This window comes from Elephantulus edwardii, unplaced genomic scaffold, assembly GCF_000299155.1.
Source record: "Elephantulus edwardii isolate Elephantulus edwardi_28Jun2011 unplaced genomic scaffold, EleEdw1.0 scaffold00154, whole genome shotgun sequence".
Classification (NCBI taxonomy): domain Eukaryota; kingdom Metazoa; phylum Chordata; class Mammalia; order Macroscelidea; family Macroscelididae; genus Elephantulus; species Elephantulus edwardii.
Window position 1 is genome coordinate 2058296 of NW_006399904.1, and position 27926 is coordinate 2086221.

General features: G+C 35.5%; 1 protein-coding gene across 1 annotated transcript in view; it reads right to left on the bottom strand.

Moving 5' to 3' along the window:
* CSMD1 (CUB and Sushi multiple domains 1) overlaps positions 1–27926 on the bottom strand; it is a 2584888-nt gene that overhangs the window by 1158923 nt on the left and 1398039 nt on the right. Inside the window, exon 7 of the mRNA XM_006895025.1 lies at positions 8964–9051. Within this exon, the coding sequence (XP_006895087.1) occupies positions 8964–9051 (88 nt within the window). The remainder of the gene's footprint in view (positions 1–8963; positions 9052–27926) is intronic.

Genomic DNA, 27926 nt, shown 5'->3' on the forward strand with positions numbered 1-27926 from the left:
TTAAATGTTCTGGGATTCCCATTCTTCTCAGATTCAGCCACAGTTTGTTATGATCCACACAGTCAAATGCCTTTGCATAATCAATGAAACACAGATAGGCATTCTTCTGGTATTCCCTGCTTTCAGCTAAGATCCATCTAACATCAGCTATAATGTTGTAAATAAACTAGTATAATAAAAAAAGACAGGACAAGTTTTTGATGCATGAAGGACTTTACTCTTTAGAAGGTCCAATTCATTGATGTTATATCCTCTCCAGGTTGTGCATTTTTGCCTGTATGTGACAGTCTTTGTACACCATAGTCTACACAAATGGAGATTTGTACACCAATGTTCATACCAGTGTTCTTTATAACAGTAATAAAATGGTAACAGCCCAAATGCCTACCAACAAACAAATGGATTGAGAAGGTGTTGTACATTCACACACTGTAATGCTTTGTACTCAGGAGCAACACTTTTGAAAAATATTATATAACATAGGAGAATCTATAGAGCATTATGCTAAATGAAATAATTCAGTCTCATAAGGATAAATAATGAATAAAACCATTATTTTACAATTAGAGGGATAAGTAGTAAGATATGAATAAATGTCCACATAGGAGAAAGCGAAAGGGAAGACAGCTGAGCGGGGAAGGGGGAAATCATGGAGTCATGGAGTTTTGTAGGCTGAGGGAAGGGTGGAGGAATTAGGAAAGATCCACTAGGAACCTGAAAAGACAGGGTAATAGCAGGCATAGATCAATGGTGACTGGTTTTATAAAACATAATGTATAGGAATGATCTTATGAAACACAGTGTGAATGAATGCATGTATGAAACACAATATATACAAATTTTCATACAAATCAGTACAAAATAAAAATATTAAATAAATGTTCATGTCTTCTGAAGAATGAAATGGAATGCATAAATATTTATATCCTAGACATCGGTGAGATGAATGAACTAATATCAGCTATATTGAATTGGCAAATCATCTGAACAACTATGCCAGGAATGATAAAATGCAAAAGAATAGTTGTATTTATTCAATGAAAAGAATCTTTGAAAATATACCAGTCTGTCTAGGATAATATCCATTAGCTTACAAGAAAGACTAATTAATATTACCATTATCCAAATTTGTACGCCAGCCACTAGTGCTATAGAAGTAGAGACTGAAGACCTTTCACCAAATTCTACAATCTGACATTATAATTGAGCAGACTTAATAATAATGATACATTGAAAATTACTTGGGGTTAAACTCTGAAAATTAGACACAAGGAGGAAACCTCAATATTTAGAAAGTATGATAGAAGTGGCACCAGAATTAGAATGATCAAATATATCAAAACTAATGATTTTTTCAAATATCCTTTTTTTTACAACGTAAATAGTGTAAATGGTGACTATGGATTATATGAAGATATGGATATAATTGAGAAGAATAAGAAATATATATAATTTTGCTTGTGGAGAAACTGTGTATAGATGGAAACCCAGTCATCCAAACATATCTAAGTGATACAAAGTGGTTTAAAAACAGAAAAGGTGTGTATCAAGATTTTACAATACTTATTCAATCTGTATGCTATGTAAATTATCTGAGAAGCTGCATTGTGTGAAGAAGAATATAGCATCAAGATTGGAAGAAGACTTATTAATAACCCACAGTATGGAATCAGGAAAGGTGTATGAAGGCTATACCCTTTCTCCGTACCTATTCAATCTGCATGCTGAGCAATTATATGAGAAGCTATGAAACTTTATGAAAAAGAGTTTGACATCAGAATTGGAGGAAGACACAACAAACTATATTTTGTTGATGACACAATTATTGCTGAAAGCGAAGAAGGCTTCAAACCTTGCTGCAGAAACTACAGCCTTTTATACAGATTGTATCTCAACATCATGAAAACAAAAATGCTCACCAGTGGGCCAATGAGTAAACATCATGATTAGGTAGAAAAGACACTGAAGTTGCCAATTATTTCATGTTGCTTGGATCCACAACAAACACCTTTGGTGGTGGTGGTGGTGGTGGTGGTGGTGGTGGTTTTTATGTGCCATACAGTCACCTGAGAACCTATGTACAACAGCTCTAAAGCCTGCCCTGTCTGAGCCAGTCTCACTAATTCTGACATACCAACTCCTATTGTCCTAGTTACTGTATCAATCCATCTTATTCAGGGTCTTCTTCTCTTCTACTGTCCTTCCATCCTTCAAGCATAATGTCCTTCTCAAAGGACCAGTCCCTCCTGGTCACATGCCAAAAGTATTTGAGACAGAGCTTCAAAATCCTAGCCTTAAAGGAGAAACTTGGTTTCATTCTCTATTTGTTTTCTTGGTAGTCTATGGTATGCCCAAGACTCTTCTCCAGCACCACAACTTGAAGGCATAGATTTTTCTTCTATCATCCTTAGTCCAGCTGTCTGATGCATAGCAAATAATTATGAACACCATGGCCTATATTAGGCATACCTTAGTCTTTAGACTGACTTTCTTGCTTTTTAGTACTCTGGAGAGACCTCTGACAATAAATTTTCCCAAAGTAATTCATCTTCTGTCTACCTGACTGCTGGTGTTAAGAGTGTTGATTGTGAAGCCAAGTGAGCTGTAATTGTTAACAACCTCAATCTCTTCTTGATTTATCATGTTGCTGGCAATTGGCCCAGTGGTGATAATTTTGTCTTCTTGATGTTGAGCTTCAATCATATTGAAGACTACAGTCTTTGAACTTCTGCAGCAAGTGCTTCAGGTCCTCCTCAGTTTCAGAAAGCAAAGTTGTGTCATCTGCATAACACAGGTTGTTGGTGAGTCTTTCTCCAATCCTGATGCCAAATTCCTCTTCATAAAGCCCAATCTCCTTAATGATCTGTTCTGTGTATAGATTGAAAAGGTACGGAGATAGAATGCATCTCTGATGCACTCCTTTCCTGTTGTTGAACCATGCAGTGTTTTCTTGTTCTGTTCTGATGACCGCTTTCTGGTCCTAGCATATTCTTGTTACCATTAGAAAATCTGCTGTCAGAAACCACTCCAAAGTCCTCTCCAAAACTGGGAATATACCCTAAAGAGACCATAACCAACATCAAGCAGATATATGCACACCCATGTTCATCATGGCTTTGTTCACAATAGCAAGGAGATGGAAACAGCCTAAGTGCCCATAAACAAACAAAGGGATAGAGAAGTCATGGTATATTCACACAATGGAATACTATGCTGCATTGAAAAACAAGGAACTTATGCAATATAATTCAAAATAGGTGACCCTGGAGGACATTATGCTGAGTAAAATATCTCAGTCACAAAAAGACAAATACTGCCACTGTTGTAGAATTGGACTGACATCAGGGTTGGGGTAAGACTGAGAAAAACTGGATAGATTATGTATACTGCATTGAAACAGATGAGGGAGAGAACAGTTTAAAAGCGATTTATGATAGGGTATATGATTATCACAGGAATCCAGAATTAGGTTGCACAGTGGAGTGCATTTGGGGTGGTGGGTGGGGGGAGGGATGGCGCAGGTGGTGGGGGTGGGTAGAGAAAAAGTGCAGCAGTGAATGAATGGAAATCCAAAATATCTGTAAATTATCATTAAAATTAATAAAATAAAATAAAAAATAATACCAATTTGAGGACTAAGGTACACCTGGTTAATGACATGGTCTTTCCAATCACTTACTATACATCTGAGAGCTGTACAGTAAATAAGAGTGGAAAAAGAAGAATCAATGCCTTTTTTTTTGAGTGTTGTAAAACAGTAGTGAACAACACATAGAGGGTCACAAGAACAGATTGGTCTTGATAAAACTGAAACCAGTGTTCTTTTTGGAGGCAAGGATGGCTAAGATTTGTCTCATATACTTTATACATGTGCCCACAAGAAGTGATTCCTTGGAAAAAGATATGATACTTCAAATCTCAGGGGGAAAAAAAGGGAAGACCTTCACAATGAGATTGATTGAGAGAGCTACTACACCAAAGGGCCCAACTGTGTTAGAAATGATGAGGATTGCACAGGGTAGGACAGGATCTGTTGCTCACAGGGTCACTATGAATTGGACTCAACTTTGTGGCAATTGACAAAACCAATAATTACTTATAACATAAATCTCCTTGCTGAAATTGAAGAGATTTTTAAGTATTTATGGATAAAAAAATCTGCAACCTTCAGAGTGGATCACACTTCAACATAGAGAAAGAAAATCCTCACAAGTGGATCAATAAGCAACATCATGATAAGTAGACCAAAGACTGAAGCTGTCAACCTTCAATTGTGAAATGGCACTATAATAAACATCCCTGAAAGTAGCAGTCCAGAAATAAAGTGATACATTTATTCCATCTTTAAAATCTCCAGAAACTTCCTTTAAGTCTTTGAAAAGCAAAAAGGTCAGCTTGTAGTCTAAGACATGCCTGAATCAAATGATAATGTTTTCCAACATCTCATGTACATGTGGAAGTTGTACAATGCGTAAAGAAAACTGAAGAACAACTGATGAACTGATGGCTTTAAATGATATTCTTGGTAAAGAATATTAACTGTAGCGTGGACTGATAGGAAAAACATGGCTGCAGAGTCAAATGCAACTCTAAATGAGGATAAAGAAGAAAGCAGATTGTTTCTCAGAGTCTCCAAGACTATAATTTTCAAAAAGTAGACTGGCTCATATTTCCTTCCATGCAGCACTGGTGGATTCATTCAGCAGCTCAGTGATTAATCCTTCAGCCAACATAGTTCCTTTGGAATGCCAAAGGAGTAAATAAAAACGTCTTTAAAGTACAGTTTCTTAGAACTGAACATAGCTGGGCTTATTCTTCTACTCCTTGGCATGTTATTCAGAAGAGCCAAGTCTCTGTACAAAGACATCATGATTAATAAAGTGAATGTCATCAACAAAACAGGATCACTTTCAAAGAGATTGACTGACCCAATGGTTGCAACAATTGTTGTGAGGACAGTGCAGGATTCTATATAGTGGGGTGTTGTTTGTGGTTTTTGCGTGTTGTTTTTTTTTCTGTTGTTCAATAGAGTCACAATAAATTGAAACTATGCTAATGGCACCTAAAATTTAATTTTTAAAATAATTTCCTAGTTCTTAAACTACTTAACCATCCCAAAATTTGACATAAGCATACAACATATATATCTTTCAGGAAACTAAAAAAGATTAAAACTCTTATCTCAGATAATATACTACAGTCACTTTTTGATGTCCAATCTAACCTAGCTTTACCTTCTAGCTACATCAACCTCTCTCTTAGAGCTAATGTTTATTTGAATGTTGCATCTTTCCTTCTGAAAGAATAATAAGTATTAGAATGATATACAGCAAGGTGAAGGATTCTAAGTAGTAAGTTCTAATACAAAGACTCATCACTGATGTTGTGATAAATAGATACTGGCCCTGAATATTACCAATTTCTCTACTAACTTTGGAAGATTAAATTATTCCTTTATCATGCATCAGAATTTGAACATTTTTACATTGTCAGAAACATTTTAACTCATTTCAACTAACAAGAGTTGGGATCTAGAAAATAAACCCAGAGAGTAGAGTTCAGAACCTTACTAGGAAAATTTTCAGGCCTAGTAAATTAATATAGGGGTAATCTACCTAGTATGCAAACTCTGTCTATCTATATCTCTGTCTATCTTCCAGTCTACCTATCTATCTTTGTGTGTGTGTGTGTGTGTGTGCCTACCATTGCCACACAGATATGAGGCAGATATAAATAAGAAATCATTTGTCCTAGAAACCTTTAAAGCAGGTGGATAAAAAGTAAGTAAAAACACATGATTTGGCGCTGAAAAACAAATGAATAGTTTACTTTTCTTTGAATGCACACTATGAATTCTAGTTTTTCCTGGGTGAAAACACATTAGAGGGAGCAATTTTTTTAGGTAAAGAAAGAAAAGATAGAACAGAAAACTGTGAGTGAGTTTAAACAAGGGCATGGAATATTATATATTTGCTTTCTTCAGAAGAGAAAAAAAATTAAATCCTTCCAGATAATTGTAATTTCATATATTTGAAAGCAATATCCTTATTTATTAACATTTTTTCTTGATCAAATGCTATCCATAATGGAGACTACAAGTTTGTAGATAAGTCAGAACAGGTGCACATGGCTGTTATTTAATTTTACTTTTCTATAAGACAGGCCTATATTCTTATAAATACTTTAAAATCATTCGGCACAGAAAATAAAAATGATTGGAATGTGAAATTAGTTTTAAGATGATTGAATGATTCTTGCTGGTGTTGGAGTAAAAGAATTCATACACTAACCAAAAGGCCTATAGTTTGACGTATCTGGCAGCAGAAAGATGATGTGTTCTACTTCAGTCAAGATTTACGACCTCAAAAAGATTTTGGAGTCTTCTGTCTTAATGGCTCATTGTGTTTTCGAACTGACTTGATGGCATTGGGTTTTGTGTTGATTCAATCATTCCAAAGTGAGAGCAAATTTACATTAACTTAAAATACGTTTTAAGTAAAAATATTGTTGCTTTGATTAAAGAGGTTGGTGCGCCATGTATGATGGCAGTAAGGCGTCATGTATTTGAATGTGTACGGTGTGCCATGGTCCTGTCAGTAATCCAGTTCTCTACATCAGTCAGGCTCCTGAGGACTCTTAGCTTATTTCTAGTGTCCCATTTTCTAGGGCTTCAAGCTCTGATTTTCCCATCCCAGTTACTGTCAGGAATTATTTAGATTGTAAAAATCCATGCCTGTACTTGTTTCACTTCATCGGGTTTGACAGAACTGATTGGAGAGGCTTTACTCCCCATTCAATGGCCATTAGAAGTTGTCCATGAATAGGATGTTGATACCCTGGTACTTCTTATGTATGGTTTTTATAAATTTCATTTTAGAGATTTTATAAATTTTCCAATTGGGTTCATTTCATTATATTATCTTTAATTTTTCAATGGATATTATTTATTCCAATGCTTTTATAAATGGTACATAAAAACAACACACTTCACTTTTGTCTAGTTTCTGCCACTTCATGGAAACCTCTACAAGGTTCTGGAAATATAAATCTTTGTAAGAGGAGATTGCTCATCTTTCTGTTCCAAAGTAGTTGGTAGATTCAAACTATCTCTTTTTGGTTAGCAGCCTGTGACATTATACACTGTAGCAATTCTTGTTATGTCCTGTCAAGTCACCTATGACTTATAGTGTAGCTCTGAAGCCTGCCCTGTCCTAAGCTAGTCTCACTGACTCTAACACACCTGCCCTCACTGCCCCAGTTACTGTGTCAATCCATCTCATTTGGGGTCTTCCTCTCCTACACTGTCCCTCCACCCTTCCGAGCATGATGTCCTTCTCTAAACACCCATCCCTCCTGGCCACGTGGCCAAAGTATGTGAGATGGAGCTTCAAAATTCTAGCCTTCAAGGAGAAACTTGATTTTACCCTCTGTAAGACAGACCTACTTGTTTTCTTGGTGATCCATGGTAAGTTCAAGGCTCACCTCCAGCACCACAACTCAAAAGCATCAATTCTGTCATCCTTAGTCATTGAAAATCTCTGTGATGCATAGTAAGTAATTGCAAATGCCATGGCCTGGATCAAGCCCACCTTAGTCTTTATCCTGATATCACTGGTTCTTAGTATTCTAGAGAGATCTCTGACAGCAGATTTAGCCTATTTTCCCAGTGCAATATGTCTTTTAATTTCCTGACTTCTGGTGCCAAGGGTGTTGATGTGGAGCCAAGAAAGTTGTAATTGTTAACAATCTCAATCTCTTCTCCATCTGTCGTGGTGCTGTCAGTTGGCTCAGTGGTGAGCATCTTTGTCTGTTTAATGTTGAGCTTCAGTCCATATTGAGGGCTACAGTCTTTGACTTTCTGCAGCAAGTCCTTCAGGTCTTCCCCAGTTTCAGAAAACAAGTTTGTGTGACCTCCATAGTGTAAGTTGTTGAGGAATCGTCCTCCAATTCTGATGCCACTAGGGTTCTTTAAAATTACATAGCTGTACAATAGTTTCAATTATAATAAGGAGACACTAGCATGCGTCTATTTAAATTCAGTGACCTGTAGGACAGAGTAGAACTATCCACAGAATTTCTAAAGCTGTAACATTTATGTAAATGACTGCCTTATTTTTCTCCTTTGGAGCAGCTTCGTGATTTGAAGTGGCATTCACTTCCTAAACAACATGCCTCCAGAAACTCTATGAACTTTGATAAATGCCGATAGTTGTAGAGGGGCTTCAGGCCTTTTGTTCATGGGGCTGCTATGAGTCATGCTCGACTTGAAGGCAGTCAACAACAAAAACTAATTATTATGTTAGCAGGGTCCCTTTTAATTGCAAGAGTTAAAACCTCAAATGCATTATTGTCAAGTCAAAATTAACTCTTAGCTGATCCTCTACCAAGTTTCCAAGGCTTTAAATCAAAACAAAAGAGACTGTCTTATCTTTGTCCCAAGGACTAGCTAGTGGATTATTCGCAATAAAGAGAATATGAAAACAGCTCAAATGCCTACCAGTAAACAAAAGGATCGAGAAATTGTGGTATATTCACACAATGGAATACTATGCAGCACTAAGAAGCAAAGATAACAATTTAACAAAATACTAAATAAAATATCGTAGAGTCTAGAAAACATTATGTTGAATGAACTACTTGATTTTATAAGGACAAATAGTGCATAAGACCATTATTGTAAAAATAGATGGATAATTAGTAAGATAGTGTATAAATGTCAAAAAAGGGAAGGGAGCAGAAGAAACAGAAGGAGAAAAATCACCAGGATAGCAGAGTTTAGTGAATGAATTCAGGGGAGTGTGAGGGAATTGGAAACATTCACAGACTCTGAAAACCCTCTGGAGGGTCAGATATGAATTGGTTTCTTCTCTACAGCAAATAACATCAATAACAACAACAACAACAACAACTAAGATATTATCTGTGTTAGAAAACAATGTACTTTGCTATCAATTATTTCCTACCTGAAGTCAGAGCCTGCTCTTCTGCCATTTTCTGGAATTCCAGGATCTGGACACATGTCAGAGACCAAAGCAACACCTCCTTGACTCACTGCAAAGAAAGCAACAATGTTACAAAGTCATGTGGCTATTAGGAAAATACCTGGAGAAAAAGTGTAGATTATGTATATTCTGTTCTTAAATGATTATGACTAAAGCTGTTGGTTTTTTCAGACTGAGGGAAATTTTACCTACATTAAAATGAGCTTTCATTCTCATGCTTCAAAAAGTCAGAAACGTCTTACTAAAGTGAAAGATTGTCAACATTTTAGGGTTAAATTTTCTCCTTTGTTAAAAGATATTAATTTCATACAAACCTCATCTATTCAGTGTAACAACCTTTATGCCCGTTCAATGAAGTATGTTTAAAAAAATGTTTATACCTTTCCTTATTCTCCGTATATGACCATAAAACAATTATTAAGCTATATCCACTAACTCTTCTGTACAAAACATCTATTATAAATATTAAACATGCTTATTACTGAAGCCTCATAATTTTTTATCTTGTCTTCTTCTCCATCTTTATAATGTCCTTTTACATTCATCATAATAATATTCTTGATATCCCTCCACAGCCTTAGAGGCAAAAATTTTGAAGCTCTGTCTGACACATTTGGCCATGGAGAGAGAACTCGTGCTTGGAAGAGTGGCGGGACAGTGCAAGAGAGTAATATCTTGGATGAGAGGAATTGACTCAGTGACTGGAGTAGTAGGGGTAGGTATGTCAGAGAGAATGACATTGGCTCAGGATACAGCAGGGATTAGGGCTGTTGTACATAGAGCCACTATGAGTTGCAAGCGACTCTATAGCACATACCAACAACAAAGTACATGATCATTTAGAGTTGGATGAAATACACAATTACTGAACCAAAAAGAATTGGTTTAAATCAAACCATTTCAGGAGATGACATACAATAATAAAACAAGGGAGGATGAAAAAAGGAGTCCACTTTGCATTAAATTCATTCATTGACAAAATCTAAAGGTCTCAAGAATTGACTGAAAACCATTTCACATATTTTAGCAAACTGATGCAGCTATGGATGTGCTAACTAGGCTATGCTAAAAAATTTGGAAGACACTTACCTAATATACCTACTGGGAAGGAGAAATATTTGCTCTCACTCCACAAAAACATATTACAATAGAGTATGGAAATTATCAAGTAATAATATAATATGCAGGTAAAATCTTGTGAAGAATTATTAAAAAATGGCTGGAATCATACTTTCACAGGGAACATCCAGAAATCTAAAGCTAGGTTAGGAAGAGATCTTGGAACTAAGGTAATCATTGCTAAAGTCATCTGGATCTTGAATGAAACTAGAGAATAAAATAAAATAAAATAAAATAAAGACATTTACTTGTGTGTTGTATTCAGGGGCATTTGACTGCATGGTTACAGAAAATTACGGATAACATTGAGAAGAATGTAAATCCTAGAACTCTTAATTTTGGTCATATGAAACCATATCTACAGACCAGGAATCAGTTATCCAAACAGAACAAGTGAGTACTGCATATCTAAACTCACGACTGATTTTTATCAAGGTTGAATCCTTTATCCATACATAGCTAAATGGTAATTCAAGCAATTAATTCAAGAGGCTGAATTATAGGAATAAGAATGTGGCATCAGTATTTGAGAAAGGCTCATCAATGGCCTATGTTATACAGATGATTTCACTTCCTTGCAGAAAGTGAAAAAGACTTGAAGCACTTACTGAAGAAGATCAAAGACTTAAGTCTCCAAATGGATTGCATCTCAACATCAAGAAAATGAAATATCCCCAACAGTGAGCCAAGACGCCACATCATAATAGATGGAGAAAAGATTGAAAGTGTCAAGGATATCATTTTACTTTGATCCACAATCAACACATAAGATACTCTTTATTATTGTTGTTGTTGTTAGCTACTAAGTAAAACTTATAGCAACCCTATGAAAAACAGACCTGAATCCTGTCCTTTCCTGTGTTAATCTCATCATTCCTGATACATTTGACCTCATCACTGTCATTCTATCTCACTAGGGGTCTTCTCTTTCTTTGAACTTTCATCTTTCCAAGTATGATATCCTTTTCTAAGAAATAGCATATTCTAGCAAAATGTCCAAAGTATGAGAATTGAAGCTTTACCACCCTTGCCTCCAAGGAGCTTTCAAATTGCACTAGTTCTAAGACATATCTATTTGTTCTTTTGGCAGCCCATTGGGCATTAAGGATTCTTCTCCAACACCACAACTCAAAGTCATCAGTTCTTCACCTGTCATTCTTATTAACTGTCCACATTTCAGATGCATAGCAAATAATTGAAAAGATCATGTCCTGAATCAAGTGCACCTTTGTTTTCAAACTGACATCATTGTTCTTCAGTATTCTAGAGAGATCCCTGACTTGTCCAAAGCAATACATCTTCTGATCTCCTGACAACTGATAGTAAGGGTATTAATTGTGGATCCACGGAAAATGGAAACATTCACAGTTCAATCCTTTCTCAATTTATCGTGATGTTGCCTATTGGCTCAGTGATGAGAACATTTGTTTTCTGGATGTTGTGATGTAATCCATATTGAAAGCTGTAGTCTTTGATCATTAGTGGATTTGAACTAGCCACCTTTATTTTTAATTTTTTTTAAATTTATTTAGCAGCTCAGTGTTCCACACTGCACCATAAGGGAAATATATTACTTCTCCTAAGTTTCCCCGCCCCATTATTATCAGTTAGATGTGTACTACATTCCCTCAGGTAAATAAGATTTTGCTGTACCAAGTGAAGCTTACTGTATCAATAAAGAATGGCTATGGCCATTTCATGTGACTTATACTTCCCATTGTAGTGTAAGTGATGAAAACAAAGCAACATCACTTGAAATTAGTGTTGTGTCTGTTTCTTTATTATTTATCCCCTCATGACTCCTTGTTATTTATTCCTAACTACTCATAACTGACCTTCCAGTGGGTTTCTGAAGCTGTAAATCTCAGGGTAAGATATTGTCCTGCAGAGCTTTCGGTGGAATTAAACCAGAAAGGTGAGGCCTTTGAGTTAGCAATAAATGACATTCTGACAAACAAAAGAAATAGAATAAATTGAAAGCTTTTATTCACATCAGATTAAACCACTCTGATGCTTTGTAAACATAAATGACAAACTACCTTCCTGACCAGAGAAATAAGACTTAATTGAAATGCTGTGAGAATAACAAAATGTGTTAGACAATCCTGCATGGATTGCAGATGGTAGATAATAACACAAAAGTGATGACAAATTAAATGTAAAAATATGGCCGATTTTCTGAAAGAAAGATGTTTTTTTAATGGAATAAGGTGACAGCAAAGTCTGGTGACAACAGGTTATATACAGTCAAACAATATGCATCACACACTCCAAATTTATCTTCCATTAGCATCATGAGTAATTAACAGAGAAACTAAACTTAATCATAAAGTCCATTTACTTCAAGTAGTATTCTCAGTGTTTCTGAAAAGAATTTTCACAAGAGAAGAAATCTGGTCTTAAAATAAATTTAAATATAAGTCTATTGCATTTTATAATTTTCAAATATCAAGGGGTCTATGCCATAGATGTAATCAATGCATTACAATTTAGTTAAAATTGTGATGATCCATACCATAACGAAAAATATTCCATAGGTAAAATCATCATACATCATTAAATAACCTAAAGTAAGACATAAAACTATAAGTGGATGATCACAGCATGTTTAAGACACTGAATAAATTTTTGCATAAAATATGTTTGTTGTAGTTGTTCTTGTCATGTGCTGTCGAGTCTTTTGCGACTCATAGCGACCCTATGTACAACAGCCCTAAACCCTGCTCTATCCTGTGACAATCGCATTGCCTTTGACACACCCATCTCAATTACCCCAGTCACTGAATCAATCCATCTCATAGAGGGTCTTCCCCTCCTCCACTGTCCCTCCACCCTACCAAGCATGACGTCCCTCTCCAAGGACCTGTCTCTCCTTACAACATGTCAAAAGTATGTCAGACGAAGCCCCAGAATCCTTGCCTCCAAGGAGTAGCCTGATTTAACCCTCTCCAGGATGAATCTATTTGTTTTCTTGGGAGTCCATGGTACATGCAATACTCTTCTCCAGCACCACAGCTCAAAGGCGTCAATTCTCCTTCTATCCTCTCTAGTCATTGTCCAACTCTGGTGCATTACAAGTGATTGCAAAAACCATGGCCTGTATCAGGTGTCTCCAGAGAGACACCATTGCTCTTGTAGACTATATTAATGTTTGTTGTTGTTGTTGTTGTTATGTGCCGTCGAGTCACCTGTGACTCATAGCGACCCTATGTACAACAGCCCTAAACTCCGCTCTGTCCTGTGCATCTTAAAAATGATGTTTAAAGCCTATAAATTAATAACATCTCATTAGATTTACCAATGTCTTTCTGAAATATGTAATGCATGACAGAATAAACTTCTCCCATTAAATTGCCCTGTTCTTTCAAGACCAGTCATATGATCATCACTTAATACTGTTTTTGTTGTTATGCGCCGTCGAGTCACCTGCGACTCGTAATGACCCTATGTTCAATAGCCCTAAACTCTGCCATACCCTTTGCCAATTTCACCATCCCCGACACACCTACCCCCATTACCCCAGTTATTGACTCAATCCATCTCATTGAGGGTCTTTCTTTTTCTGCACTGTCCCTCCACCCTCCCAAGCATGATGTCCCTCTCCAAGGACTGGTCCCTCCTTTCAACATGTCCAAAGTACGTCAGATGAAGCTTCAGAATCCTTGCCTCCAAGGGCAGCCGTGCTTCACCCTCTCCAGGACAAATCTCTTTGTTTTCTTAGAAGTCCATGATATATTCAATACTCTTCTCCAACACCACAGCTCAAAGACATCATTTCTCCTTCTGTCATCCCTAGTCATTTTCTAGCTCTCTGATGCATAGCAATTGATTGCAAAGACCATGGCATGTATCAGGCACACCTTAGTCTGCAGACTGACATCTTTGCACTTCAGCACTTTAGAGAGGTTTCTAACCACAGACTTTCCCATTGCAACATCTCTTTTAATTTCCTGGCTGCTGGTGCCAAGAGTGTTGACTGTAGATCTAAGCAAACAAAACTGTGAACAATCTTAATCTCTTCACCATCCATTATGATGCTGCCAATTTATTTGAAACAAGCTACATAGTTGGACTAGATGCTATAGTGAAGGAAGCAAATAATGACAAAAAAAGGACAAACAACTACCTCTATGATAATGAAGTCAAGAAGTAAAATAAGAAGTAATAGGCTTTACACTGGTGGAATAATCAGAAATAATTAAACATGAATTGCTATCAAGAATAATGATAATAAACCAAATCCTAAGGGCAACATCTTTGAGTCAATTCCAACTCATAGTAGCTTTCTATCAGGTTTTCAAGTCTTAAAATCTCTACAGAAAGAAATGCTTAATTTTTCTTACATGGATTGACCAGTAGATTTTTAACAACCAAACTTTTGATTAGCAACATAACAGGTAACACTGTTGTTGTTCTTATTGTTCTTGTTGTTGCTATGTGATATTAAGTTTCCTGCAACACATACCAAATCTATGTACAATAACTCAGAGCCCTGCTCTATCCTGAGCCAGTTTCACTGTCTCTAACAAATCTATTACCATTACTCTAGCTAGTGTGTCAATCCATCTCATCTTGGCTCTTCCTATCCAATGCTGTCCCTTCACCCTTCAAAACATGATGTCTCTCTCCAGGGACTGGTCCTCACTGGCCACATGCCCTAAATTTGTGAGATGGAGCTTCAAAATCCTTGCCTCCAAAGAGCAACCTTATTTTACCTTCTTCAGAATAAACAAACCTTTTGGTTCTGTTGCCAGTCCATGGTATGTTCCACACTCTTCTCCAGTACCACAATTCAAAGACACCAATTCTTCTTCTGTCAACTCTAGTCATTGCCCAGCTCTCTGATGCATAGCAAGAGATTGCAAAGACCATGGGCTGAATCAGGTGTACCTTGGTCTCAAAACTGACATCATTGCTCTTTAGCACTTTGTAGGGATCCCTGAGTTCCTTACAATAACAATGACATAAATATAAACTTATTTTAAAACTCTAGGTATTATTTATGTATTTTTTAAATGAAACCACACATAATCACTTCATAAGGTAACTGTATGAAAGAAGAAAACTGAGGGAAGTATAGAAACATTCTTGACTTTAAAATAACTCTGGTAGAACAGTGGTTAAAAAAGCTTGGTTACTGACCAAAAATTCATTGATTTCATTTCATCAGATACTCCATAGGAGAAACATGAAGGAGTTTGCTACTATAAAGGTTTACAGCCTCACAAATTCTATAGACTATTACATTCAAACCTCTGGAGTCAAAATAAGTAAGAATCAACTTCATAGACATGAGTTTGGTACTTGATCTTGACTCCAAAATCCAGGGTTCTTTTCCCATTCTATGCAAAGTAGTACCAGTCCTTGGAAAGGGATGTCATGCTTGGGAGAGTAGAGGGATAGCACAAGAGAGGAAGACCCACAATGAGATGGATTGATTCAGTGATTGTGGTAATGGGGTTTCAGAGACAATAAGATTGGCACAGGATAGAGCAGGATTTAGGGTTATTGCACATAGGGTCACTGCAAAGCACGACTCAATTATGCAAAACAACATGCTTCAACAAGGAAGATCTAGCCACTTAACAGTAAAGAAGCATGTTGCCAACGCAAAGTACATGGTTCAAATCCACCAGTTGCTTCATGGGAGAAAGGTGGTCAATCTCTTCCCCTGAAATTTAATGCCTCTGAAAACCTGCTGGACGATCAGCTATGGCTTGGGTCATACTTTATGGTACACAACAACAACATCATCATGCTGCAACAAGCTAATGAAATAAATTAACGTAAAGGTCTTTATAAACCAAAATGGAGAACTTTTTCCTTAGGTAGTCAGATACTGAGTACCAAACACAAAATTTTAAGATGCATTGATCAATATATTCAAGCAAACATACACATGGGAAGCCAGATGGTTTGAACCACACGGCTTTAGTTCAAACACCATCTGGTGACAATTTTCCTGCAATAAAAAGACCAAATTCACAGGTTTTCCAACTGAAGACATAAACCTCCTCTAGAGCACTAGTGCTAAGGCTTAGCTAGAAGATTAAATCTTAATATAGGACTTTATTTTTTAAATTAAAATTTGGTTTAATTATCTTTGGAATAAAAATTCTCAAATAAGAACCATTTGAACCAATTATTTTTTTAACTACTTGCTGTTGTAATTCATTATTGTTTCACTTTATTCTTGATACACGTTTCTTTAGAAACCCAAAAACATGATTCAGCTGGATCAGTTTGGAAACTAACACTTTTAGATCTTTAGAGATGTGACATATGTTTTTAGTTTCATACATTTAAGAATGTGTTGTTATGCAGACTGCAATCTGGTAAAAATTCCTTAGTAGCAAAATCCCTTCTCTCTCAGTGACCTTTAGATGATAGACAGTACTCTCTAGGTATTTGTACTTGGGGAATACTGCAAACTTAAAACTTTCCTGCTATAATCAGTTTGAAATAAGCCAGCAATGACATTTTCTCCTTTGACATTTATTAAATTTAGTATTTCTTCAAGGATATGAAAAGTAATATCTACGTTTAAGTTTTTTCTTTTGTGTTTTCAAGAGGTTGTATTGCTGCAAGAATAAAATTTATCCATTCTATTTTTTTATCCAGAATCAACAACTTGAAAACATGATAAATCCCACAATTGTTGTTATACATTGTTGTTGAATCAATTTTGACTAATAGTCACCTCAAGTAGACAGAGCTCAAATGCTCCTAGGATTTCTACGACTGTCCGTTCTTTCAAAGAAGACTGCCAAGCATGTTTTTCAAGGCACCCTAAAGTGAGTTCAAAGACCTGTTCCTTTTACAATAGTCAAGATCTTACCCATTTTCAGTACCCAGGGCAGACATTTCAATGTAAAATACTAATACCCTAAAAATGTATTTCATTTTACTATGATAAAATTAGTTTGACTAAACAGTATCATATAAGACATTTATACATAAGTAATAGAAAAATTTACAGAAGTATTTTGACCTTTACAGGGTACTAATCCAGGCCATGGACTTTACAATTAATTACTATGCATCAGAGAGCTGGACATGACTAAGGATGACAAAAGAAGAATTGATGCCTTGGAGTTGTGGTGCAGGAGAAGAGACTTGGATATACCATGGAACACCAAGAAAACAAATTTCTCTGTCTTGGAGAGACTGAAACCTAGTTTATGTTTGGAAGCTAGGATTTTGAAACTCTGTCACAAGTACTTTGGGAGAAGGACATCATGCTCAGAAGGAAGAAGGGACAATGCAGGAGAGGAAGACCCTGAATGAAATCATTGATACAGTTACTGGGACAATGGGGGTAAGTGTGTTGGAATCAATGAGACTGACCAGGACAAGGTAGGCTTCAGAGCTGTTATACATAGGTCACTATGAATCACAGGCAATCAGACAGCACACAACAACAACAACAGCATTTTGTTTTAAGTATTTACCCAGTCTCCAGCAAGAGTTGCTTACCCAAATGTTTACAATTTCTTTTAAAAGAAATAAAATAAATTGCTAAAATTTTTCATAATTTTTATTATCAATGAAGGAGACTTTATAGGGCAATACTTTGTAAAAAAACATAGTTTTGATATACTGTTTTATATATTAATGTGTTGACAATGAAACATCACATAATCAACTGGGATTGCAGGACTTTGATCCTTAAGTAAGAATCAAGCACTGGCCTTTCCTTCTGCTATAGTCACGGGACCGACCATTACTAGTACATTTTTTTTCTCTACTGACCTCTTTCTCCTGTCTCTTTACTATTTATTTTAATAACTGGTAAACATCCTAGTTGTCTATTATTGTAACTTTTACTCCTGAATTCAACCATTATTATCTTCAATTACACTGTCATAGTCTAACAGCAAGCAATCTCTTAGTTTACAGAAATTTATTTTATAAAATATAGCATATAATGTCTTAACCTTTTCTGAGAGTCTAAGGTTTATCATTCAAAATGTCTTTCCTCGCCAATGATTAACTGTTTATTTTGTGCTGAAATATTTATTGTATTAAAGGGAGAGGATTAGGATGGGATACAAGGCTCATCCTACTATAAGCTTATATAAGGGACTTCAATGTTAGTTGTTTTTTGGGGATGCCTGCCCTTAACTGATAAACTACAGTGCTTACCAGTGTCTGAAAAGCCAGCCGAGATACCTACAGTCTTGTGAGTCATTTGCTGGATTTTTGAGTCTCTGGGAGACATCTGGGAGTCTCTGGGAGACCTAGTGAACCACAAAACTCAAGGAACATAGAGGAGCTAGGGAATGGAATAAAGGATGGGCTGTAGATGTAAAAAGCCATAGAATTATACAACAAACTAAGCTTTGGAACAATATTGACTCCACACTTCTTATGAATATACTTTTAAATAAATCTATGAAACACTCTTTTAAAAAGCTTTAGTGACTCTCAGTTAAACAGCAAATAAAAATAATATTACGTGATATAGTTTAAAATATTATTTCCAATATTAGTATAACTAATGCAATCCTGGACATGTTCACCGGGTTGTGCCAAAAAATCTAGACTATAGCTTCCTGGCCAACTGAATAGGAGAGGTTTATGTCCATTTCCATAACCAATAAAGTTGATCCAGCAGAATGTGGAAATTGTCAAATAATATAACTAATATCACACACAATTAAAATCTTGCAGAAGGTTATATAAAACTAACTACAATAGTACATCAACATAGAACTACTATAAATATTAGCCAGATTTAGAAGAGGCTGTGGTACTAGGAATTTCATTGCTAACATCAAATAGATCTGACTGAAAGCAGAGAATCAGCAGAATGTCTATTTGTGTTTTATCAACTATTCAAGACATTTGCCTGTGTGGATCACAACAAATTATGGCTAATATTGAGAATTATGGGAATTCCAGAACACTTGAATCTAGGTCTTATGTGAAATATACCTATACAAAACCAAACCAAAACAAAAAACAAAAACAAACCAACAAAATAAACAAAAACCCACAAAAAAAAACCCAAAACAAAACAAAACACACCAAAACCTGTTATCAGAATAAAAGAACACCGACTGCATAGTTTAAATATTATTTTTTTTTTAATTAGTGAATCAGGGATGTATTTTTTTCCCTCCATACATTTCCAGTCTATCTGCTCAATAGATCATTTAAGAATCTGCATAAATGAAAGAATGATTGGAAGATGACTCATCAATAACCTGCATTACAGTAAATGGCAAAGCCTTGCTCACCAAAAGTGAGAAGCAATTGAACTTCTCAGTGTGGAAAATCCAGGAAAATAGTCTTCAATATGGTGTGCCTCTCAACATATAAAAAACAAAAATCCTCACCACAGGATCAATAGATAGCGTCATGATAAATGAAAAAAAAAGGATTGAATGATTAATGATAAATGAAGGATTAATGATTACATCTTACCTGGATTCACAATCAACACCATTGGCACCAGCAGTTAGGAAATCAAAAGATTATTTGTACTGGATAAAATCTGCTGTCAGAGACCTTCCCAAATGCAAAAAAGCAAATATATCAAGCTCAAATTAAGGTGTAACTGATCCAAGCAATGGTCTTGTCAATTCTTTGTTATGCCTTTGAAAGCCAGACAAAAAAGTAAGGATGACAGAAGAATTGATGTTTTTGAATTGTGGTTTCAAGATTACTGAACATACCATGGACTGCCAAGGGATCGAACTGTTCTGTAAAGGATAATGTAAAACTGGGGTGCTCCTCAGAAGCAAAGATGGTGAAACTTAATCTCATGAACTTTGGGCGTATTGTCAGGACTGGCCAGTGTTTGATGAAGGACATCATACTTGGAAGAGTAGAAGATCAGTGCAAGAGAGGAAGACTTTATATGAGATAAATTGATATAGTGACTGTGGCAAAAGGTCAGGTGTGTCAGATGACGAGATTGGCTTAGTTAGAACAAGTTCATAGCTGTTGCTCACAGGGTCAATATGAGTTGTAGTCAACTTGACAGCACATGACAATTTTTATTCAGAATAATTATGGTTCAGGGAATCTTGAATAGCATATACATACTCCAAGCTATTGGTTGCTAAAGAAAGTTTTATAGTTTGAACCTACCACTTGCAGCATAAAAGAAACATGTAGCAGTCTACTTCTGTAAAGAATTATAGCTTTTCAACCTCTAGAGAAAAGTTCTACTCTCACATCTATGGTTGTTCTGAATCAAAACGAATTCCATGTCAGGGGGTACACATGCTCCAAATTTTATCACCTCTAAGCCATTATTTTTTTTTTAATTATATATCCTCCGCTAGAGGGAAAAACAAATAAATTTTGTTATGAAATCATGATGTTAATAACTATCCTTCTAACTGGTAAATTATAAAGGCAGCAAATGTTCAATAACAGAGTAATTTTTTCATGTATCTTCAAATTATGTAAATATAAAATCAGTATAAATAACCTCAATAAAATGAAAATATAAATTCTTACAAAAGCCTTGAGGATTATCCTTATCACTACCTGACTGATTTCATACCATCCTCTGATATGTTTACTTAAATGTATACTGGCAGCGCCAAAGAAGGATGTCTCTATGCACTTCACTGGTTCCCACAAATGCAGACTCACCCATCACCTGGCTTAGCTTGAGGTCTCACAGTCTGTCATTTCTACTCTGGTCTCTTTTTGCACATTTAAGAGTTCCAGAGTTAAGGCTTATGAAAAATTTTCAGTGAGCACTCAATGATATTTCACAAGATGCCAAGTTATTCATAGACGTCTAGCAGTGAATATATTATTTGTGCAGGACAATTTATATTACTTTGCACAGGCTCAAAAGCATTAGAACAATTACCTGCACACGCAATAAAAAAGAGGGGAAAGTCATCTATTTTAAAAACTTCATAATATTGATGTATATATGTATGTGTACATAATCCTATTTTATACTTGTATCTAATTAGCATGCAATTATCTACTATATATTTAAATTTAAGGATTCTGGCAGTTTTTGCTGATACAGGCCATGGTCTTTGGTATTACTTGTTATGCATCAGAGAGTTGGACAATGACTAAGGAGGATAGATGGAGAATTGATGCCTTTGAATTGTGGTGCTAGAGAAGAGTATTGAGGGTACTATGAACTGCTAGAAAAACAAACACATATTCATCCTGGGAAGGGTTGAACTGGACAGCTCCTTGGAGGCAAGGATTCTGAGGCTTTGTCTAACATACTTTGGAAATGTTGTAAGGTGGAACCAGTCCTTGGAGAAGGACATCATGCTTGGGAAGGTGGAGGCACAGTGCAAGAGGGGAAGGCCCTCTATGAGGTGGATTGATTCAGTTATGGGGTATTTGGGATGGGTGTATTGGAGACAGTGTAATTGGCACAGGACAGAGCAGAATTTAGGGCTGCTGTACATAGGGTCCCTATGAGTTGCAAGCGACTCAACGGCACATAACATCAACGAGTACCTGTGTTGTGTACCGTCTAGTCAGAACCAAACCATAGATGACCCCCTAGCAGGTTTTAGAGGGAGTTAATCACTTGAGAGGAGATTGCCCAGCCTTCTCCTGCGGAGCAACGGGTGGCCTCATAGAGCATGCCTTTGGGATTCCAACGCAGCTTCCTGCCATTAGGCCACCAGAGCTCCCATACAAATCTTTTTTTATAAGTGTATAAATTGTTTGTGAACATTTTGTTTATGTGCATTGAATAATACATGAATCTATCTATAAATTCTCAAATTCATTACAATTGAGTTGGAACTGACACATAGCAGGCATTCCAGTGGATTGTCAGGGGCTTCTGGTATTGGCTTCAAACTGCTTATCTCAGAGATTCCTTGTGGGGGGTGTGTGTGTACATCGATTGATAAATTTGTCTTATCATTCATGATTGTATTATTACCTTGTGTACCTCTTTCTCTCATTGACAACAACTTAGAACTGGCTCATAACCGAGCTTCCAGTGGGTTTTCAGAGGTGTCTATAAATCACACAAGAGGAGATTGCCCATTTCCCCTCCACATAGCAGGTGGTGAATTCCAATATTCTAGGTTTGTGCTGGCAGCACAACTCCTTACCATTAGGCTGTGAGAACTTCTTATTTTTCCACCTATTAAATATGTCTTCTGAATCAAGATTAAATAAATAAACTTTGTATGTGGTGAAAACAAACACCTGGTAAATTTGGTCAGCTGTATAGTATTAAAAGGACAACATTTAATTTATGAGAAAAAGAGAAAGCTGTTGAGAATCATTATTAGGGGATATGAACTACAATGTAAAATAAGAGTCTCATGGTATATAATTATAGAAGTGTTGCTGTTGTTAAGTGTCATTGAGTCATAAACAACTCATAGCGACCCTATGAATGAAAGAGCTGAACACTTGCATAACTTTGATCATTTCTCCAAGTTCATAGAGTTTCCGGAGGCAAGCTGTTTACAGAAGTGGATACCACTCCTACTTCCAAGCTTGTTTTAATTGGGGTGCTGCACCAAACACTGTCCACCCTGGGTAACCATTATTTCATTTCACACATCACAGTTTTTAGCATCACAGCAACAATGAGTTACCTCTGTACAGCAAATGGACAGACCAGTGCTATACCACTTAGAAGAATGTTTGACCAAAACCAATTACAACCAGGCCTGAGGGCCACAGATTAAAATCATCCACCTTTGACTTGGTAGTATAACTTTCTATGCACCAGGTCCACAGAGTTCTCTCTGTGTTGGTGGTGGTGGTGTTAAGTGCTGTCGAATCATAGACAACTCATAGAAGTGTAATTATAAAATATTTCTGTCAAAAGTCTTATTTTTTATTTCAGTGGACTTTATCATGTAACATTCAAGGTTGCAGAATTGGGATTTAAAAATGGACAAATTATGCTGATTTTACTTTCTTGAACAAGTACAAGCATATCTCAGAGACTGTGTGGGTTCAATCCCAAATCACAATAAAGTTATTTTTTGTTTTCCTATGCATATCAAAACTAATATTGACAATAAAATGTAGTCTAGTAAATGTATAGTAACATTAATAAAAAGTTGGAAATATTCTAAGAATTACCATAATGTGACACAGGGATGAAAGGTAGCATAAGGTAGTAAGGAGCAAAAGTACTGACTTAATTGCCCAAAACAGGCTTGGCACAAAGCTTCAATTTGTCAAACATACAATATTTATAAGGTGCAAAGAAATGAGAGGAGCCTTCGTATGACAATAACTATGAGCTTTCATTGTGAATATATATCATGTAAAATTGTGATATTCTTATGATAATAATATAATTATGCTTTTTTGCAAATCATGAAATACTCTCAAGATTCAATTTTCTATTCATGTTCTTCATGTTATATGTGCAGACATGCTATTCTTGGAGACTTTTTATATAAGGGAGGAAGATACTGCAAATATTTCAGGGTATTTTATTAACAATGCATCTAGTTTTTCCTTGATATAGAACATATTACTATAAATATCACTTTCTCTGCTTTGTCTTCTAGGAACAGGTTAGGATATATTATGTCAATGTTTTATTTCAACTCTAATACTCTATGATTTTGTTTCTCTGAATTACATCCTCAGGAAATGTCATTGAAATATGTTATAACACAGAAATTTATTTTATAAAGTATTAAGAGAATGGTAGATTCCATATGACAGATGCATAAAGAATTGCTGTTCTTATGTGCCTATGACTTATGGTGATCCTATCTACAAATGGCTCTGAATGCTGCCCTATCCTAAGCCAATCTCACTGACTCTGACACACCTAAACTCACTGTCCCAGTTATCATGTCAATCTGTCTCATCTTGGGTTTTCCTCCTTTGTGCTATCCATCCACCTTCCAAGCATGGTGTCCTTCTCCAAGGACTGGTACCTCCTTGTCATGTACCCAAAGTATGTGAAAGGAACTTCATACTCCTTCCCTCCAAGGAGAAACTTGGTTCCACCCTTCCCAAGTCAGACCTATTTGTTCTCCTGGCAGTCCATGGTGTATGTTCAATACTCTTCTTCAGCATCACAACTAAAAGCCATCAATTATTCTTCTGTAATCCTTAGTCATTTTCACATTCTCTGATCCATAAAGTATAAAGGTATAATAATGACATACAGAACTGTGGTGTTGAAGAAGAGCACTGAAAATCTCATGGTTGGCCAAGAAAACAACCAGATATGTCTTGGACAGGGTATAGCCTGGTGTTCTTTGGAAATAAGAATGATGAGGCTTCACCTCACATACTTTGAGTATGTTGCTAGGAGGTGTTAATCTTTGGAGTGGGACATGATACTTGCAAGGGTGATGGTAGGTGAAGGAGAGGCAGGTGGATTGACATGGTGACAGTTACAATGGACTTTTGTGTGTCAGGAACTGTGAGGATGATACAAGATAGAACAGTGTTCAGATCTTTCTGTTCATAGGGCTGCTACAGAGATGTGCTGAACTCGACGGCACCTAATAAGAATAATAACATACTACAAGAAATATGCAGATTTCCTTTTTTTAAAAGTGTTTGCATATTAGAAACAAAAGCTAAGAGATAGATCATTGACATTTTCATTCAGAAACACAAAATTTAGTGTTTAAAATAAAATTAGCTTTATAGAAATTCATGTCTTCCAATTAAGAAAAAAAAGCGGATTTGAAATGTTTATATTTATAATATTTGTCTTTGCATCTATGTGATATTATATAATATTTAATAGTTGTCAATAAATGTGTGTATATATATATATCTTAATAGGAAGGAAATAATTCAGATTATTATTTATCTCATGTAATCTTGAGTGAAAATCACCCCGGAAATAAGTTCTGAAAATAGAAACAATAAGCTTATTTTGGTTGATCCCATTTATTTATGCAATACCCATTTGACAAAGTATTGATTACCTGTTCAAGACAATAAAGGTCTAGTTAGCCTTTAGGAGAACTTTGGTATTTCCAGGGTTTCAAGAGCTTATGGGGAAAATACTATACATTTTAAAAATATGCATTGGTAAGACTGGGAAGGAAAATAACAGATTACTATTTGAGAGAAAAATAACTAGAGTTATCTTTTAGGATAGGTATATAGGATAGGCAGGGTGAACATGTAGTTGAAGTTGGCCTGTGAAGCCAATTATTATTAAGTTGAAATATAAAGTATGAGTACTTGTTATGTAAAGGGGAAATTAACATAGTAGTCCTCTTGGCAAATGAGAAGCATAATCAAGTTGTCAATCAAGAACATTGTACCCAGCAAAACCATCCATCAAATATGATGGAGAGACCAAGATATTCTCAGAAAAGCAGAGCCTAAGGAAGTTTGTAAATACAAGATGAGCATTGCAGGAAATAGTGATGGAAGTCCTTTTTTAACAGAGATGCCACAAAAAGGAATATGGACCAAAGTAATAAGCAACACCATCAAATGAACTCAATAAAATGATAGCAATAAAACATTGCCTCTCAATAATTAACATTGAATGTGAAAGGTCTAAATTCACCAGTGAAGAGAAAAAGAGTAGTAGATGAGATTAGAAAAAAAATGAAACCCATTAATATGTTGTCTACAAGAGAGAAATCTTAAAAGTGAAGATAAAGAAAGATTAAAAATAAAAGGGTGGGGAAAATATACCAAGCAAATCGTAACCAGAAAAAAAACAAAAAACAAAACAAGAATCACAATGTTAATCTCTGATAAAATATATTTCAGCATAAAACCTATTACAAAGGAAAAAGACGGTCACTATATAATGCTTAAATGGGAAATAGAACAAGAGGACATCACTATAATAAATATACATGTACCAAATGGTAGAGTTGCAAATTGCACAAAGCAAATATTAACAGAACTGAAAACAGAAATAGACAACAAGACATAGTAACAGGAGACTCCAACACACCATTCTCAAGAAATGATAGAAGCACCAGAAGGAAATGAAGAAAAGATACTGAAGAATTAAACCACACAATAAACCAACTTGATCTCATAGATATATACAGGCTAATGTACCCCAAGAAAAGTGCAATACATCTTTTTCTCCAATGTACATGGAACTTTCCCTAGAATAGATCACATTAGAAGTCACAAAGCAAACGTCAGTAAATTTTTAAAAATCATAAAAATAATTTAAAGCATCTTCTCAGCCCACAATGTTACAAAATTAGTAAATAATAACAAGAGGATAAAGGAGGGGGGGAAATCCCTATATATTTGGAAGCTGAACAACACCATGCTTGATCATGGATGAGTAATGATGGAAGAAATTAAAAAATGAACTTAAAAAGTAAATTGTAAAAAATGACTATGAAAACACAACTAATCAAAACCTCTGGGAAACAGCCAACACAATAATTAAAGGTCAATTTATAGCAGTAAACAAGCACGTAAAAAGGGATGAAAAAATGATAATTGATCCTTGAATCCAACATCTCCAACAAATTGAAAAGAAATAGGAAGAAATATCAACACCCTCAAAAAACCCCCAAAATTATTTAAAAAAAAAAAGTAGGGAAGAAAAGAATGAAATAGAAAACAGAACAATTGAAATCATCAGCAAGACCAGAGTTGGTTCTTCCAAAAAGTCAATAAAATCAACAAAGCACTTAGCAAAACTAACAAAAGAAAAAAAAAAAAAAAAAGACACAAATTATCTAAAGACGAGATGAAGGAGCAACATCACAACAGAACCAACCCAAATAAAAGGTTAACAATGGAATATTATGAAAATCTATACTCAAAACAAATAAGAAAACCTAGAGGAAATAGACAAATTTTAGAATCTCACAATCTTCCTAAACTGATCCAGAGAGGAGAAATTAAACGAGGAAAAAGACAACTTTCAATAACAACAAAGCCCTGGGCTAAATTGTTTTACTAATGAATTTATCAAACATTCAGAGAAGAACTATCACTAATTCTATACAAAGTATTTCAGAAACTAGAAAAAGATGGATTTCTCAAAGACTCATTCCATGAAGCAAACATATACTTGCTATTAAAATCAAGTAAAGATACCAGCAAAATAATTAACAACAACAACACTATAGGCCAATATCTCTTATGAACATAGATGGGAAAAATATCTCACAAAAATCCTGGCCAATAGAATCCAAGACGTTGTTAAAAAATTAATGATAATTTACCATGACCAAGTATGATTCATAATAGGTATGCAAGGTTGGTTCAACATAAGAAAAAGAATTAGTGCCATTTATCACATTAACAAAACATAAAGCAGGAACCACAGATCCTATCAAGTGATTCAGAAAAGGCATTTGACAAATGCAACACCTTTCTTTATTAAAAGACTCAAAAAAATAGGAAAAGAGGGGGGAAAGTATACATTGAAAACCAATAACAAACATTGTTCTAATAGAGAAACAATAAAGGTATTCCCTTTGAGAACAAGAACTAGGCAAGGATGCTCACTATCCCTTCTCCTATTCAATATTGTATTGGAAGTCTTAGTGATAGCAATAAGACAACAAAAGAAAATAAGAGGTATCCAAATTGGCAAAGAGGAGATAAAATCATTTCTACATGCGGATTATATGATAGTATACCTAGAAAATCCCAAAGACTTGGCAAGAAAGCTATTGGACATAGTCAACCAATTCAGCAAAGTGGCAGGATAAAAATCAACATACAAAAATCAACTATTCCTTCTCTACAGTGACAAAGAGAATACAGAATTAGAACTAAGAAAAACAACAATTAACCACAAGGTTAAAAACAATACAAGAAATAAAAAAAGGCCTAGAGATAGAATGATTGAATTTTGTAAAAATCAATGACTTATTCATTGCAAATACATTTTATAAGAGA